The sequence below is a fragment of the Hemibagrus wyckioides genome, linkage group LG20 (assembly GCF_019097595.1).
Source record: "Hemibagrus wyckioides isolate EC202008001 linkage group LG20, SWU_Hwy_1.0, whole genome shotgun sequence".
NCBI classification, from domain to species: domain Eukaryota; kingdom Metazoa; phylum Chordata; class Actinopteri; order Siluriformes; family Bagridae; genus Hemibagrus; species Hemibagrus wyckioides.
In genome coordinates, this window is record NC_080729.1 from 8,905,386 (window position 1) to 8,922,781 (window position 17,396).

General features: G+C 39.5%; 2 protein-coding genes across 2 annotated transcripts; one reads left to right on the forward strand and one right to left on the reverse strand.

Annotated features, from left to right (window-relative positions):
• Positions 1 to 764: 764 nt before the first annotated feature.
• LOC131342016 (protein kinase C epsilon type-like) lies at positions 765 to 5,858 on the reverse strand. The gene is made up of 3 exons (XM_058372721.1): positions 5,767 to 5,858; positions 2,291 to 2,360; positions 765 to 1,937 (listed from the first exon to the last, which is right to left on the reverse strand). Exons 1-3 carry the CDS (start codon positions 5,856 to 5,858, stop codon positions 765 to 767), a joined length of 1,335 nt encoding a protein of 444 aa, XP_058228704.1.
• A 2,667-nt stretch (positions 5,859 to 8,525) lies between these two features.
• LOC131342017 (protein kinase C epsilon type-like) lies at positions 8,526 to 12,152 on the forward strand. The gene is made up of 3 exons (XM_058372722.1): positions 8,526 to 8,609; positions 10,746 to 10,807; positions 11,069 to 12,152. Exons 1-3 carry the CDS (start codon positions 8,526 to 8,528, stop codon positions 12,150 to 12,152), a joined length of 1,230 nt encoding a protein of 409 aa, XP_058228705.1.
• Positions 12,153 to 17,396: the final 5,244 nt, after the last annotated feature.

A 17,396-nucleotide genomic window follows, 5' to 3' on the forward strand; every position in this document is an offset into this window, starting at 1 on the left:
TAGGGAAAATTAAACAGTAGAAATTAAAGACAAAAATAATTGAAAAACCAGTAGTTCTCGTATATCAAATAAGTGTGTGTATGTATATATAGAGAGAGATCTATGTATATAAATATGAATATAAATGTATAAATAATATAAATAGTAAATTTATAGTAAATTTTATTTATTGATAAAAATAATTTAATATAATATAAAATGAAATATAAAATATAAAATACGGGGGTCTGCTGGAGCCTATCCCAGCGCACATAGGGCGAAAGGCAGGGGTACACCCTGGACAGTCCATCGCAGGGCCACACAGACAAACAACCACACACACACTCACTCCTATGGGCAATTTAGAATTACCAAACAACCTAATGTACATGTCTTTGGACTGTGGGAGGAAACCGGAGTACCCGGAGTAAACCCACGCAGGCACGGGGAGAACATGCAAACTCCACACAGAAAGGCCCCAGCCTGTTCGACCCCAGGATTCGAACCCAAGACCTTCTTGCTGTGAGGTAACAGTGCTAACCACTAAGCCACCGTGCTGCCCATTAAAATAAAATAAAATAAAAATATAATATATAGTGTATATAAAAATAAACTAATATATAAATAATATACGTGTCAGCTCTATTATATATAGGAAGATACAATATATACATGTGTAGATGTAAATGGACAAATTTAAATGGTATGACATAATAATAATAATAATAATAATAATAATAATAATAATAATAATAATAATAAATGCTAATATTAGATTAGCAAAGTTAATATTTAGTGTTAATAAATGAGAAACCATCAAACTCCTCTTGGATGGACTGGATGAAGAAGGAGAGATTCCCATGAGAAAGCTTGGGCTCCTCACGGGTGAATCTGCCATCAAAATTATTGACGTCCCTCTTTGATGTTATCTGTGGTTGAAACGGTGGAGTGATCTTCCTCTGTTCCAGCCATGACCAGTTGATATTACTGAAGAAAGGGTGAGCTTTGATGGCATTCTCCTTGCCCTCGGACACCACACAGCCGAGACGATCCATGGGCTTCTTCCTCAGGAACGCTTTGAGGATGCTGACCGCATTCCTGCTGAGGTTTGATGGATATTCCGGTTCAGCACTGATGATGGACTCAAACATCTTCTCCTCGTTGTGATCATGAAACGGAGCGTAGCCTGTCATCATCTCGTACATGATCACACCTAGGGCCCACCAATCCACCGATGTGTCGTATTCCCAATACTGTAACACCTCTGGTGCCATGTAGTTGGGTGTGCCACAAAAAGTGTTGGCAGTCTTGCCGTCTAGTATTCCCTCTGCGCACAAGCCGAAGTCAGCCAGCTTGCAGTGGCCATCGGCATCTAGGAGGATGTTTCCGGGTTTGAGATCTCTGTGAATAATCCTGTTGCGGTGGAGGAACATGAGGGCACAGGCGATCTCAGCAGCATAAAATCTGGTGCGGGGTTCATCAAATCCACATGAACAGGAAATGTGAAATGCAAGATCCCCGCCATTCACAAATTCCATTGCGAAGCACAGTGAGTCGCTGGTCTGGAAGCTACAGTAGAGGTGGGTCAGGTAGGGGTGTTCACTGGCCAGAGCCAAGATCCGCCTCTCCATAAAGGTGCAGCTGATGTTTTCATATTCCCAGATCATGTCCTTCTTCATAAACTTCAGCGCATACACCTCATCAGTGCCTTTGAGCTCGGACAAAATCACCTTCCCGTATGTACCCTTTCCAAGCACACTGAGGAAGTTTAAGTCCTCCAGGCTCTTTCTCTCAGGCTGTAGCTCCTCATCCTCTCTGCTCTCCTCTGAATTACACTCATTCAGGGACAAAGTCTTTTCTGCTTCTTCCAGAGGCTGAGACGCTTTGTTGACCCTACAGCTTTCGTTCTGGTCATCATCAGATGCAGTGGTCGGCGGCTCATCGTACAGCTGAGCGACCTTAACACACACAAACACACAAAATTAGTCACTGCAGTTAACAACATTTTGTAAAGCCACAATGAATAATCCTTACCTGAGTTCCAGTAAGAAGGTCCTCAGTGTCCTTAAATTGAGAGAATTCATGCAAATAACATTTAGATAAAGCTCAAAATCTACAACCCCAATTCACAAAAGTGAACATTGAAGCAAAGCAAAAAGATCACAAGTGCTTCATATCAAGAGTTTTATATTAAAACACAGAACATTATATTGCTCTTAATGTCCACTGACTAGAAATCGAAAAACAAAATGAAACAACTTGTAAAGACGTGTGTGTGTGTGTCTCTCTCAGCTGCAGCACTGTACAGTACCTCAGACTGGGAGCTGATGGAGTCTGGAGACTGCACCTGATCACACCAGGCTCTGTTCAGCTCACCAGCACTGGGAGGCTGTGAAAAGTAAAGCAAAAAATTCACAAGTGTTTCTCATTCTAGCGGTTTCATACTAACACATCTAACATTCTGTCACATGGACAATCCTGCGGTCATCTTTGTAAATAAATTGTAGGTTTGGTTACCAGACTGACAGCTGAAGTGTCACTGTGAGGGTCACCGGTAAAAAATCAGCACTTTGGGCTCATCGACCTTAATAGACATAGACATAGACACAAACACACACAGTTAGTAGCAGCCTAAATGTTTGAAATGTAGTTAAAATCGGACTATTTAGCGGACACTTACCTGGAGGACAGAGGGAGTATCAGGTGATTCTCCCAGCACATCCACAGAGTCTGTAAAAAAGGAGTTTTCTGTGACTCAGAATAATGACTTCAATTACAACTAACATTTTCTATCATACATTTACAACCAACAGCCAAGTTTATTAACTAGTAGGTAAAACTAGGAGAAATATTGTATTGTGTTGAGAGCTTAAAACGGGTAGCCATGTTTTCAAGTGCATTAGCATTCAGCTAACTATTCAATTAAGATCAGGCATTAATAATAAATGAGAATATTTTGCCATCTACTGATTTTAATGTTTTACACCCACACACAGCAGTGAAATAAAGCGGATATATTATAATGTAGTGAGATATACAACACAGTGAACCGGGGAAGACTTCAGCATGGACCAAGGCCAACATACACAGAAACACTCAGGATAGGAACTAACTAACCTACACAAAAGACAAGAAACAAACAAAAAGACAATTACCTTCCCTAACCTCCCTTACCAAGAAAAACAGAGACAAAAACCCACACCCCTACTACCGGATATATAGATAATGTAGAAATACTTACATTCACAGGCGAGAGTATATACAAATAAGGCAGCCAAAACCAAAACAGGGCATAGATCAGCCTCAAAGTCAAGGCAAGCAAGGATTGAAACCAGATTGAAGCAGAAACAGGACACGGAACTACACACAACACAAACACCAAATGTGAAGTGAGCAATCAAGCTCCTGGTACTGGTTTCCATCCCAGCTTTATAGGGTCACCATTACTGATTAGTGGTGGTAGAAGCTGGATCATCAGGAAAGCCCGGGCTGGAGTACGGAGTGGACCAACCTGAAGAAGTTAAGCACGGGACAGGACACACAAAACAAACTAGTTCAGTAGGTTACAGACTTAGGATACTATTAGCTTAAAACTGAGCTGTTGCTGCTTTTATTTTTTGTTTTTTAAAATATATACATATATAACAATACATAAAAATGGGGGAAAATAAGAGCTAGTTTAAGTGTTTCAGGAAGAGGTAGGTCTTCAGTCGTTGTCTGAAGACAGTCAGCAACTCGGCTGTACGGACATCTAGGGGAAGTTCATTCCACCACCTTGGTGCCTGAACAGAGAAGAGTCTAGATGTATGCCTACCTTTTACCCTGAGAGATGATGGGACCAGTCAGGCAGTGCTAGTGGATCAGAGGGAGCGAGGTGCAGTGTGAGGAGTAATAAGAGCTTTGAGGTAAGATGGTGCTGGTCCATTCTTGGCTTTGTAGGCCAGCATCAGTGTTTTGAATCTGATGTGTGCAGCTACTGGAAGCCAGTGGAAGAACGCAGCAGTGGGGTGGTGTGGGAGAACTTGGGCAGGTTTAAAACAAGTCGTTCAGCTGCATTTTTCATTTACAGTGGATGAATTGCATTAAGAGGAAGACCTGCCAGGAGAGTTGCAGTAGTCCAGTCTCGAAATAACCAGAGCCTGAACAAGCACTTGAGTAGCCTGTGTGGATAAAAATGGTCAAATCCTTCTGATGTTGTACAGAAGAAACCGACATGAGCATGTCACATTAGCTACATGAGAGGAAAGGGATAGTTGATTGTCCATGGTTACCCCAAGGTTGTGAGCAGTGGCCGAAGGGGAGATCATGGAGTTTTTCAGAGATAATGCAAGATCCTGTGCTAGGGATGAATCACCTGGGATGACCAGCAGTTCAGTTTTGCTGAGATTGAGTTTCAGCTGATGAGCTGTCATCCAAGATGAAATGTCCACCAGACACGCTGAGATCTTAGTAGATGCCATTGTATCTGAGGGAGAGAAGGAGAAAATAAGTTGTGAAAATAAGGTGGCACCATGACCAACATGAAGCAGTCATCAGAAACAAACATCACACACACAACTTCATTTATACACAAAGCCAAATGTTAAACACCTCATTCTGCTTACAGAGAGTGGAGAATGAGAAATAAAAACTAATCTTTATAAACAGACATCTGCATATGAATGCTAAATCATCGTCAGTCTAAAGCCGATAGGTTCCGAAACAGACTCGGCTGCACTCGGGCCGCTGCTGCTAGCCTACTGCCCAAAACAATCATATTATTAGTGCAAATCAAATTACTTACCTGGGCTTTTTCATGTCTTTCCTCACACTGTTTGTGATACAATCTCGACCGCTCCATCTTTCTTTTAAACCACCTTAAACCATCCTGGTAGGTAGAAAAGTTTCTTGAGAAAATGAGAGCTTGTTTTTCTCTTGTTGTTCATGGAGAGCTCTGATTGGATAATCACTAATTGGTTGATAACTTGGTGGGGGAGGGGCGATCTCTGTCTTAACCATACAGGCAAAGTGAAAAGTGGCTTGGAAAAGTGCAGCTCAAACAAATCACACTGACAGATTTTATTAAATTAAAAATTGGAGAAATTTAATGCTCTCTCTCTCTCTCTCTCTCTCCACACACACAAGCATATAGTAATAGCACATGGTTTCACATAAGAGCAAGCTGTGGCATTCAGATGCCGCAATTCTGTAGATATGAAGGATGAGGTCAATCTCATGTTATTCCATTGTCCATTTGACATCAAAGCTACTGCACACATGACCACAGGGGAGTGGATGCATACAACCATAAATGTTTTCAAAAGCGAAAAAATGAATAAATAAATCATTGGATTTATCATTATGAATTAAAATCTCCCAAAAGCCGCTGCAGAGCATTCATGGCTATATTACAAAGCTTATGGAAGGCATCCAGTCACACCGAGGTCCTAATGAGAACAAACAATTCACTTCTAGCCAAAATTCCACATGGAGAGATCTCGGATGTTGTGTAAGATATGCTTTAATGTATGATAAGCTCACATGGATATTACACACATGGATAAAATTGTTGATACCCTTCTATTAAAGAAAGAAAAACCCACAGTGGTCACTGAAATCACTTGAAACTGACAAAAGTAATAATAAATCAAATTTACTGAAAATTGATGAATGAAAATCAGACATTGCTTTTGAATTGTTTTTCCAACAGACACGTTTTAAAAAAGCTATCTAATGAAACTGGCCTAGGAAAAAATGATGGTACCCTTAACTTTTGAGGCAATCATTATAATCAAGTGATTTCTGTACCTCTCCATGAGACTTCTGTACCTGTGGACAGGTATTTTGGCCCACTCCTTGTGAGCAAACTGCTCCAGGAGGCTGCGTTCTCCAGACTGCATGTTTCAGCTCTTTCCACAGATGTTCAATAGGATTTAGATCAGGGCTCATATGAAGGCCACTTCAGAATCACATCCAGTGATAAGAATAAATGTGATTTCCCTTAATATTAAATCTAATGCTAGCTTGCAACCACAAACGATTTTAGTGTGATTTTACACTTTAGTTAGTTAAGTAAGCTAATGTAATCAGTAACTCTTGAGTAGTAGCCTATTTTAACCTTACTGATGTTACAGCAACCCAATAACACAAGTTAACACAGTGAAAACCTTTTTTTGTTGTCTGTTTCAAATAGTTAACTAGCTGTTTTACCTTTTGTATTAAAGCTCTCATATTGTGAAATGGTAAACACTTTAGGACTTTGGTAACATTAGCCTAATCTTCTGGCTGGTTATATATAGCACTTGATGTTTAGTAGAATGAGATTTCCACAAATTCAGCTTTCACTGACTGCCTGAACATATAACGCACAACTAGCCAATATGCATATAATAACTATTCTTTGCCCAAGTAGGCTTCTCTGGAAGTTGAGTCATGTCAATCTGGACTTCTTGTTAGATCAAAACGTTTCACTACTCATCTGAGCAGCTTATTCAGTCTGAGGGAATTTGGCAGAATTTGTGGAATCCCATAAACTTCCCAAAGGGTAAAGAACATACTCGGTTCCAGATAACCGCACCTGGATGACTGAGAATCTTCACAGACTCAGTAGGCTTTGTTACTCAGTAAACACTGATGTTTATCAAAGAGAGGAAAATTGACATATGGAATTATTTATTTCAGAAAAAAACATAGTAGTCAGTTGAAGAAATGTTGCTGACTTCATGAAAAAGACAAGCAGAAAAGTGAGGTAGCTCCTTCAACCTCAAGACAACTGAAGTCAGGATAAATCAAGATTATGAGTCAGAGGAATGTTGATAATGTTGTATTGAACTTTGTTATCCAGAGTCTCCAATCCTCCAACCCAGTCTGATAGAGGGTCTCCTCCCTCATGTCATGCCACACCTTGCGTTGCAAAAGAGATGAACTTGCTATAGAAAGGAAAGAAAAACCTTGAAGGAGCAATGAAGGAAATAGATCTTATTGCCACAACCACAGATTGTTGGAGTTCATGTAGGAGAATTTTACTAGGTGTCACAGCCCACTGGTTTGATCCCAGCACTCTGGAGAGAACCTCGGTGGCATTTGCATGCAGACAGCATGCAAAGTACAGCATACTTTTGATGTTTTGGCTTGTGCAGGGCAGCACGCTGACTTAGTGGTTAGCACTGTTGCCTCATAGCAAGAAGGCCCTGGGTTTGAACTGGCAGGGGCCTTTCTGTGTGGAGTTTGCATGTTCTCCCCGTGCTTGTGTGGGTGTACTCTGGTTTTCTCCCACAGTCTAAAAACTGTACTTTAGGTTGATTGGTAATTCTAAATTGCCCATTTGCTTGAATACTGGTATCCTCTACTAGTGGTAGTATGTAGCTGATTTGCAGAGAAATCTTGATTAGGTCCAGTTCTTATAAAGGAATATCTAGATCTAATAATCATACACACATTCACATATATGCACCTGCACAGACCTATACATATTCATGAACATTCAATGCACCTGCAAACACCATGATATGCCTTAGAATATTTACTGCCACCACCCATTGTGAGATATGTTGTTATTCTATATCATGTGATTTCTAATGGCAAGTTATGATGATTAGGTCAGCTTTTATTGTTGATATTTGACCACCAAGTAAATTAGTCTTTAAATGTCACGCAGGATATTGCCCATTACAATGCATTAGTTAACTAAATACTGAAACATTGACTGTGATGAAGTTGAACTTTTTTCTGAATCTGTAGTGCAGCAAGCTTCTATTAAAGTGAATCTGCTTAGATTCTTGCTTGTCATTTGTTTAAAACTGATTCCCAGGACACAGGAGTGCTCAGCACACATTAGTTATTCTGTATGAGTTACCAAGTCAGACTGCTCTGCTATAGTTTTCTTCTGCTGTGATGCATTTTTTTTAATGTTTAATGTTGTTTCAAGTCAAGTTTTCATGTAGGAAACAATTTACAAGCCACAGACCCCGTCTTTATGTAATGTTGTGTAGTGTCCTGTAAACACACACACACACACACATCATCATCATCATCTTAACATCTGCATGGTAAAATGTTTTATCAGGTTTTAATTTGTTACTATAAAATAAATTCTAACAGGAAATCTGCAATGTTCTCAAATCCTGCTATTTTACAGCCCCATGTTCCCCTTGCACACCGTGACTGCTCATCTGTATCATGTTCATTTCTAAGACTCTGGATTAACAGGCATGTGTGAGTAGAGTAACATTAGATTCTTCACACATAATGAATAATTACAAAAAATGACATTAGCACTTAGTGATTAGTTGTTTTTTTTTTAACTTAAGTACTTTTGTACATTAACTGAAGTGGAAATTTTAATGGAGAAAAAATGCATGAAAAACAACAATTTATCTTACCTGAGGAAAACTTGTTTGCACTCGTGATTGCAGGATACAATTCTGGTCGCCAGCATCTGCTAAATTAAAACAAAAATACTTCTAGAAAAAGCAATGGTTATGCTAAATCAAAATAAGTGTTATGACACTTGAAAGTAACTGTCTCGTGAGGATCTGGTGGGGGACAGGGATGCCCACTTGATGAACATGAAGAAGATGACTATGATGAAGAAGCTGAGCTTCAAGATGTTGGTGCCATCCTTGAGTACCAACTTCCACAACATCACAGATGTGCATTCCATCTCCTGAATCTTGTATAAGCCGCTGATGCCAGACATACAGGAAGTTGTCTTGGTCTGCTTTTGGAAAATGCCAGGCGTTGTGGAATAAAAGCCGGTCCACCTCAGCATTTGAAACAGTGCAGAGTGAATGCAGTCTCCGGTTCCTGTGAGCCAATGGAGCTCCTACTACCTTGCTGTAGAAAGACTGGTTATAAAAAATATACTTGCTGTTAACATGTTGTCTAAAATATATTTGTATTCTGGTTGTTGGATAAAATAGTACAATTTCAAATTTTAATGATACAGTTGTATTTGACTGAATTGAAAGTTATTTTTTAAAGAGTAAGCTGAATTGGGCTTTTTAGGTGATTATGCTGCAGTTATGAAGTCAGTTTCTAAGGCCCTAAATGTCCTCCAAGGAGAATCATCTGTCCACTACATGGGTTTCCTGCTGCAATTCTCTACCAGCTGCAGGAAAAGTTGAAGAGGCTTCAGTCGATCAGCAAAGTCTGAGGACCACTCCTTAAGATCCCTACAACGTGGAATTCAGAAGTGTTTTGGGTGATGTGATGTCATGAATTACCCACAGTGCATTGCTGCCTCCATCCTCCTGCTGAAGTTCAGTACAGGCTGGACAAAAGAAGAGCATCTTAAAAGCCGGTAATAAATCATTAATTCAGGAGGGAATTCTCTGGCTACTATTTAGATAGGTTAGACTTGATGGTTTGTATTGTCACTAGTGAGTTTCAGGAGAATGGAAACTTGAATTAAAGTCATTTACTGACCTGGATGCAGGAAGCAGATTTGTGCTGTGAATGCTGGGTGCAATGGGGATCATCTCTAGAGGCACCTTCTGACCCCAGACTTTTACTGTAACTCATTTTATCCTGATAGTTTGTTGTGCTATAGCCCCTTCTCATTTGATTTGCTTATAAGCATGACAAAAATCACAATAAATCATCAGTTTCTTTACAATTTTTCAATATGTGTGAAGATTTTTGTAACATGCAGGTAAATGTAAATGAAAGTGAAAACTCAGAGTGCTAAAGCTAAAGACAGAAACCTATTTCTGGTGTTTATTCAATACATAAAACACATCATTCATTTCTAAATTATTATATTTGTGTACATTTGGGGGAATAAGATTAAATAAAATCATTAAGAAACACTGAAATCTAGGAATGATTGTGGGAGGCAGGAGCATTCAAAAACACTAAGATGCCACTCTCCATTTTTTACATTTTAGTTGCATGAACCTTTACATGCTGCTGGTTGACAAAACTTCACTAGATTTGTCTATTTCTTGGAAATGTAAAGTATCATTAATAGTTGCTTTAATTAATTCATTGAAATCAAAACTGAAACTTTTGTGTGTGTTTTCTTAAGTGATTTCTTGATCTGGATTAAAAGACCAGCTTTTTGACTTTTAGATTTTAGAGTCGTGTTTGATTAATATTTCCAAATGCAGCTTTTCAGTCCTCTGTGAAAATATAATCACAGTGGATATGTTATAACAATTTTCATAAAACAGAAAGAAAATGCTTCTAATATATACAGTATATTCATGGGACAGTTTATTTAAGAACCAAATATACAGTTCCTTCCAGTTTGATTGGTGCCTTGATAAATATGGAGAATTATTAATGTATTAAATAAAAATTACACACAATAAAAACAATTATATAAACAGTAAATGAAAAACTATTCTCATTAAGAATATAGTGAAAATAACACTAGTTATAAAAGGAGAAGGAGAACAGAATCAGATCATTGTAGGCATAGTGACCACTAACAGGTGTAAATCAGGTGACCATTAACAGTCCTACAGAGCGTGTGTATTTGTACTTCTACAGCGAGTGTGTTTATAGTCCTACATTGTGTGTTTTTGAAGTTCTTCAGCGTGTATTCACAGTCCTACAGTGTTTGTATTTACCTTCTTTCATTTGTGTTCATCTGTTCATAAGAAGATCAATCTGACATGGGAAACTCACTGACTTACTTTCGTCGTTTGAGACGGGTAAGATTGGATGACTTTACTTTTCTTTACACTGTATCTGAAATTTTTTTACAAATTAGCAAAACTTGTGCTTTTGTGTGGATTATGTGAAGAAACTAAACCTTGTTGTATTTGTGTTGTCCTGAACAGAATGAGAAAAACAAAGTGAAGCGAGGAGTAGCTGATGAAGTGCAGGCCATCTCCCTGAAAAGGTAAAATAGGACTAATACAATCACATTTGAGGGAAGATTGTACCAAAAGGTGTTCCCAGGTGCAGTTCATGTGATTAGATGTAGCTTTAGAAAATTAAAACTCATTTCTCAACAATGTGAGCTCATATTGTCATCACACCCAGTTATGTGCATTCCCATGTGTGTACATCTGTCCCAGAGAGTGGAAGTGTTGAATCAAACCTGAATAATGTTTAAATGTATAGAAGTGCTAATTCTGCTGTGGTTCTTTCTCTATTATAGTGTACAGATATTAGAAAAGAGCAGTGAAGATGCAGCACCTCAGCCTCTGGAAGAAGCAGAAAAGACTTTGTCCCTGAATGAGTGTAATTCAGAGGAGAGCAGAGAGGATGAGGAGCTACAGCCTGAGAGAAAGAGCCTGGAGGACTTCAACTTCCTCAGTGTGCTTGGAAAGGGTACATACGGGAAGGTGATTTTGTCCGAGCTCAAAGGCACTGATGAGGTGTATGCGCTGAAGTTTATGAAGAAGGAAACGATTTGGGAATATGAAAACATCAGCTGCACCTTCATGGAGAGGCGGATCTTGGCTCTGGCCAGTGAACACCCCTACCTGACCCACCTCTACTGTAGCTTCCAGACCAGCGACTCACTGTGCTTCGCAATGGAATTTGTGAATGGCGGGGATCTTGCATTTCACATTTCCTGTTCATGTGGATTTGATGAACCCCGCACCAGATTTTATGCTGCTGAGATCGCCTGTGCCCTCATGTTCCTCCACCGCAACGGGATTATTCACAGAGATCTCAAACCCGGAAACATCCTCCTAGATGCCGATGGCCACTGCAAGCTGGCTGACTTCGGCTTGTGCGCAGAGGGAATACTAGACGGCAAGACTGCCAACACTTTTTGTGGCACACCCAACTACATGGCACCAGAGGTGTTACAGTATTGGGAATACGACACATCGGTGGATTGGTGGGCCCTAGGTGTGATCATGTACGAGATGATGACAGGCTACGCTCCGTTTCATGATCACAACGAGGAGAAGATGTTTGAGTCCATCATCAGTGCTGAACCGGAATATCCATCAAACCTCAGCAGGAATGCGGTCAGCATCCTCAAAGCGTTCCTGAGGAAGAAGCCCATGGATCGTCTCGGCTGTGTGGTGTCCGAGGGCAAGGAGAATGCTATCATAGTTCACCCTTTCTTCAGTGAGATCAACTGGTCATGGCTGAAACAGAGGAATAATTTTGATGGCAGATTCACCTGTGAGGAGCCCAAGCTTTCTCATGGGAATCTCTCCTTCTTCATCCAGTCCATCCAAGAGGAGTTTGATGGCTTCTCATTTATTAACACTAAATATTAACTTTGCTGACCCTACACACCCCTCACACACACTCCTCACCCTCCTGCCCCCAGGAAAAAAATACAGAAGCATTTGAGCCTCACAACCAGACTGTGTAACAGTTTCTTTCCTCCAGCCATCAGACTCAACACCCAGAACAGAACATTCATATTCAATATACATCTATGTTTACTGGACCACCTTTTTTCAGTGCTGCCAAAACTGTATATTTCGTTGTACATTACACTTTAATGCTGTTTAAATGCTGTTTTTGTACATCACACTTTAATGCTGCTCCCAGCTGCTGCTATCATATGTGTACATGTTCACAAGCCTCCTTTTCTTTGCACACTGGTCCACATAGACTGTATACTGGTCAGTACTCTTTCATTTTATTTCTTACTCTGTTTGCACTAGGTTCCACACTATACACTGTATGTGGCTAGATTAACTTACTTTCTAGTCCTTAGCTCTGTGTTGTTTTATGTAGTTTTGTGTTTTATGTAGCACCATGGTCCTGGAGGAACATTGTTTCATTTCACTATGTACTGCATCTACTATTTATGCTCGAAATGACAATAAAAACTTCTTGACTTGATACCTGATGATGCACTGACCTCAGGTAAGTTATTATGCAAATGATGCAGGACAAAAGAAATCAAAAGAAAGAAAAATATCCCTGTAGTGTTTAGGAAATAAGTAGATTTGAAATAATGTACATTTTTGTCCAGCTCTGCAGTATAGCGTTCATTTCTACATGTCTGTGTACAGTAGAGCTTTGAGCATTATAAATGTACAAGCTTTAGGACTTGATTGTCAAGATTTTCCACATAAAAGGACTTGCTCAGGTCCATCAGCACACATCTCTTGAATTCTGCACTGATCTGCACTCATAACAGAAACACTGATGCGGTAGACATGCCGATTGACATCATAGAAGAAAGAGACGGTGACTGCATGCTTGCTGGCTGGGATTCGGTTGCGCTTAGTAGCTGGATCAATCTGGAACACGTGCACTCAGGTACTAAAAATGGGTTGCTCCCTAAGCGAGAAACAGAAAATGACAAAACACCAGAAGATTATGTATTCAAGAAAGTGAATGGTAATCAGGCATAACATTATGACCACTAAGCAGTGAATTGAATAACACTGATTATCTCCTCATCATGGCACCTGTTAGTGGGTGGGATATAATAGGCAGCAAGTGAACATATTTTGTTCTCAAAGTTGATGTGTTAGAAGCAAGAAAAATGGGTAAGCGCAAGGATTTGAGAGAGTTTAACAAGGGCCAAATTGTGATGGCTAGCCGACTGGATCAGAGCATCTCCAAAACTGCAGCTCTTGTGGGGTGTTCCTGGTCTGCAGTGGTCAGTATCTATCAAAAGTGGTCCAAGGAAGGAACAGTGGTGAACCGGCGTCAGGGTCATGGATGGCCAAGGCTCAGTGATGCATGTAAGGATGGTCCAATCCAACAGACGAGCTACGGTTGCTCAAATTACTGAAGAAGAAGTCAATGCTGGTTCTGATTCAAAGGTGTTTTGGCAGCAAAAGGGGGACCAACACAATATTAGGCAGGTGGTCATAATGTTATGCCTGTTCAGTACACACACAGCCTAAAAACTAGACATGTTTGTGAGAACATTGTGCAGGATAAAATAGCAAACATTTGCTTTTTCATGGCACAAACAGCATGAACAAACCGAGTCTATTATATACAGTATGCAACAAGCAGTGCTTTTAGGCCTGTCCCTGAGCTCCAATACTTCCAGTACATAAGCCAGTATCACAAAACCGACAGTTCCAGCTTCCTGGTTCCAAAGGTTCGAGTACTTTAGAGAGTCAAGAAAAGCCTAAATTGTCAATGAGACAACTAGTTGGAAATTCTTTGTTTCCACTAGTTCCAGAGATGTTACCTGACTACAGCATTTCTCAGAAACTCAAGATAATAATACAGATAATATAGAACACACACACACACACACAAATACATCAATACGCACTTTCACCCACAAGGAAACAGTAAAGACAACTACGCTTACTACACAAAAAGTGCAAATGTGTAAAAGTGTGTACATCCTGTGTGTGTGTGTGTGTGTTGATGTAGCCATCGAGAGACAAGTCGTAGATCCACGTTACCAAATACCCAGCCGCAAATATTTTTCCTCCACGGCCATTCCACAGCTTTATTCCGAGTGCCGCAGCAAGATGCAACATGCAATTCAAAACGTAAAAGTTTTTATAAACTGATTTTTTTTATAAACTGTTTTTATAAACAGCTGATTTATGGTCTAGCCGTACGTCAGAGCCTTATTTATGCCTGACGATACACTGGCTTCATGACTGGAAGTTGTTTATTATATACATATTTCCCAGATGACCACACACGGGAGAACTCATAGCGCAAGGCCTTAGGGACGCTCTTGAAGGTTGGGGACTGAAAGAAGAAAACATGACCTGCATGACGACAGATAGCGGGGCCAATATGGTGAAGGCGTTGGAGCTTAACAGCTGGACTCGTCTGCAATGCTTTGGGCACAGACTTCACCTAGCTATCGGTGAGTGCAACTAAAAATAAATATCATCTCTGCCATTCAGGATATTGTTCATAATAAATGTTTGTAAATAATAAATTAAAAATTACATTAAGAACATTGAACAGAGTAAAATTATGAGATTAGTTTGCAATAATAATAATAATAATAATTGCACTGTTATATGTAATTGCTTTGTATATGAAATAAAACATTTTAGGTAAACATCTAAACGGTTTCAATAAAATTATATAATTTTATAATATAAACATTTGTAAATTAAATTTTACATTGTGCATTAGGTTAAATCTAATTTAATACATTATTCTTTTTTTGTTAGAAAAAAGTGCCAAAGACCCTCGTGTTGAACGTGTAACATCTGTCTGCAAGAAAGCCATCAGTACATTCTCGTTCAGCTGGAAGAAAAAGAGGGACTTGAGTAATGCTCAAACTGACCTAAAGCTACCTCAGCAGAAGCTGGATGGGGTTCGAGACTCAACATGATCGAGAGAGTGCTTGACCAGGAAAAGGCGATTTCTCAGGTCCTGAAGGCAGACAGGAAGACGAGGCATTTAGTCCCATCATGGCAGGATGTTGACGTGATGGAATCTATGAAAAAGGCTCCGAGTCCTCTGAGAGACTTTACTGATGCACTCTCAGGTGAGGACTATGTGAGTATATCTTATGTAAAACCAGTGCTTCACCTGTTGAAAGTCAACATTTTGAGCCTGAATGATGAGGATACTGAACTAACAAAAACAATGAAGACTACCATTCTCAAATACCTCAGTGACAAATATCAGGACCCCACCGCTGATGACCTGCTGGATATGGCTTCGCTTGTCGATCCCAGGTTCAAAACACAATACATTGAGGGAATACAAACCAGAGCTGTGTCTGAGCTGGAGTCTTTGCTGACCATACAGAATCCAGTATCATCAAATCAGCAGCCTACCTCTAGTACCTCAACCTCCACATCACAAAACCCTGATGAAGATCAGACACCACCCAAGAAAGCAAAGAGATCACTTGCCAGCTTTTTGAAAGCCTCAGGTGTTGTAAGTGCATCTGCAGCCACAACATCAGCTTCCTCATCTCTAAAAGAAGCAATAGAAGGGGAATTGAAGGGCTACTTGTCCACACCAAATGCAGAAAGTGGCATGGATCCACTGGAATGGTGGAGAGTCCATGAGGCAAACTTTCCAAGAGTTAGCCAACTTGCTAGAAAGTATTTATGCATTCCAGCAACAAGTGCTCCCTCAGAAAGAGCCTTCAGCACTGGTGGCAACATTGTCACCTGCCAAAGGGCAACTCTCAAGCCAGATAAAGTGAATCAGCTGGTTTTCCTTTCTAAAAATTTGTGATTAGTCGTACTTTGTGTTCTTTTAGAAACTGATATGTTCTAAAGCTGCTAAGTTTACAAGCCTCAGGTCAGGAAATATCTTTGTACCTTTATTTTATTGTTTTGGTTCTTCACTTTCAAAAAATCTTAACAGATTACAAAAGGTAGTTTACATTTTGTATGTTTGTTTTTACCTTTTGAAGCCAATGTTTATTTTGGGAGTTATGCTAAAGTCTGTGAACTTGCATTTATTTGACTAGACCAAGTTAATATTTTTATTTAACTTTGTAAGAATAAGCTATTTACATTTCTGAACCTCTTTGCTGAGGATCTATGTCTAATAAACTATCTGACTGTTACAACTGTTACCACTACCAATGTAAGATTTCTTAAACCATTGTTCATTTTGTGATGGCAAGTCTTTCATTGTTATGCAAGTCTTGTTTAATGTTCTTAATTTGCAGAGTTGCACTTGCATTTAATATTAACTTGATTAAAAAATACTTGAAAACAAATGGTAAAGGCTATATTTTTATATGGAGACATTAATTTGGCTGTATTGTAGCTCTGTAATTTGCCAAACAGTCTTAAAACCAACATGAGAAAGAATCGGGATAAAATCGTGAATCGTGATTTTTCCAGAAGAAATCGTGATCTAATTTTTTTTCCATATCGCCCACCCCTATATATATACAGTGATAGTATATATCATGCGTGTGACAGATATAATCCACTGAAACAAATCAGCATTTGTACTCAAGTACAGCTGTAACATACAAGCTATGTTTCAAATGTGTCTGCCACTCCACTGTAATATTTCAACAGCATGTCTCCCGTTTAATTGCTGCACTTCCATGCCGGCTATAATACCTCATCAATCACGTTAACCACCTACAGTACGTTAAAAGAGCGATTAGGTTGAATGACTTCCCCAAGTTTTTTTCTTCCACACTTCATTTCAGTAAGCTTTTTCCTCGCCACTGTCTCCTCTCACTGGGATCTAAACCTGCACCCTGATTTCTGTCAAGTTTCATCTTGACAATTGCAGCTGAAGGGAATTTTCTGACATGGGGACAGGGTTAAAGAGCAGCTTGCATTATTTTGGCTGAGATTTTTTATTATTATCATTGATTGTCATAAAAATCCCATATTACAACTGCAACAGCAAGTCAACAAGTGTCAGGCAAAGTGCTGAAAAAAACAAAATTTTCAATAAAAGTGGTTGAATAAAACAAAAACAAACATAGTATTGATATTTCCATACAGGGATATCCTTGATGCATTGTGCATCCTTTACTGAATAAAACTAAAGGTCTCTCTCACTCACACACACACTCACACACTCACACACACACTCACACACACACACACACACACACACACACTCACACA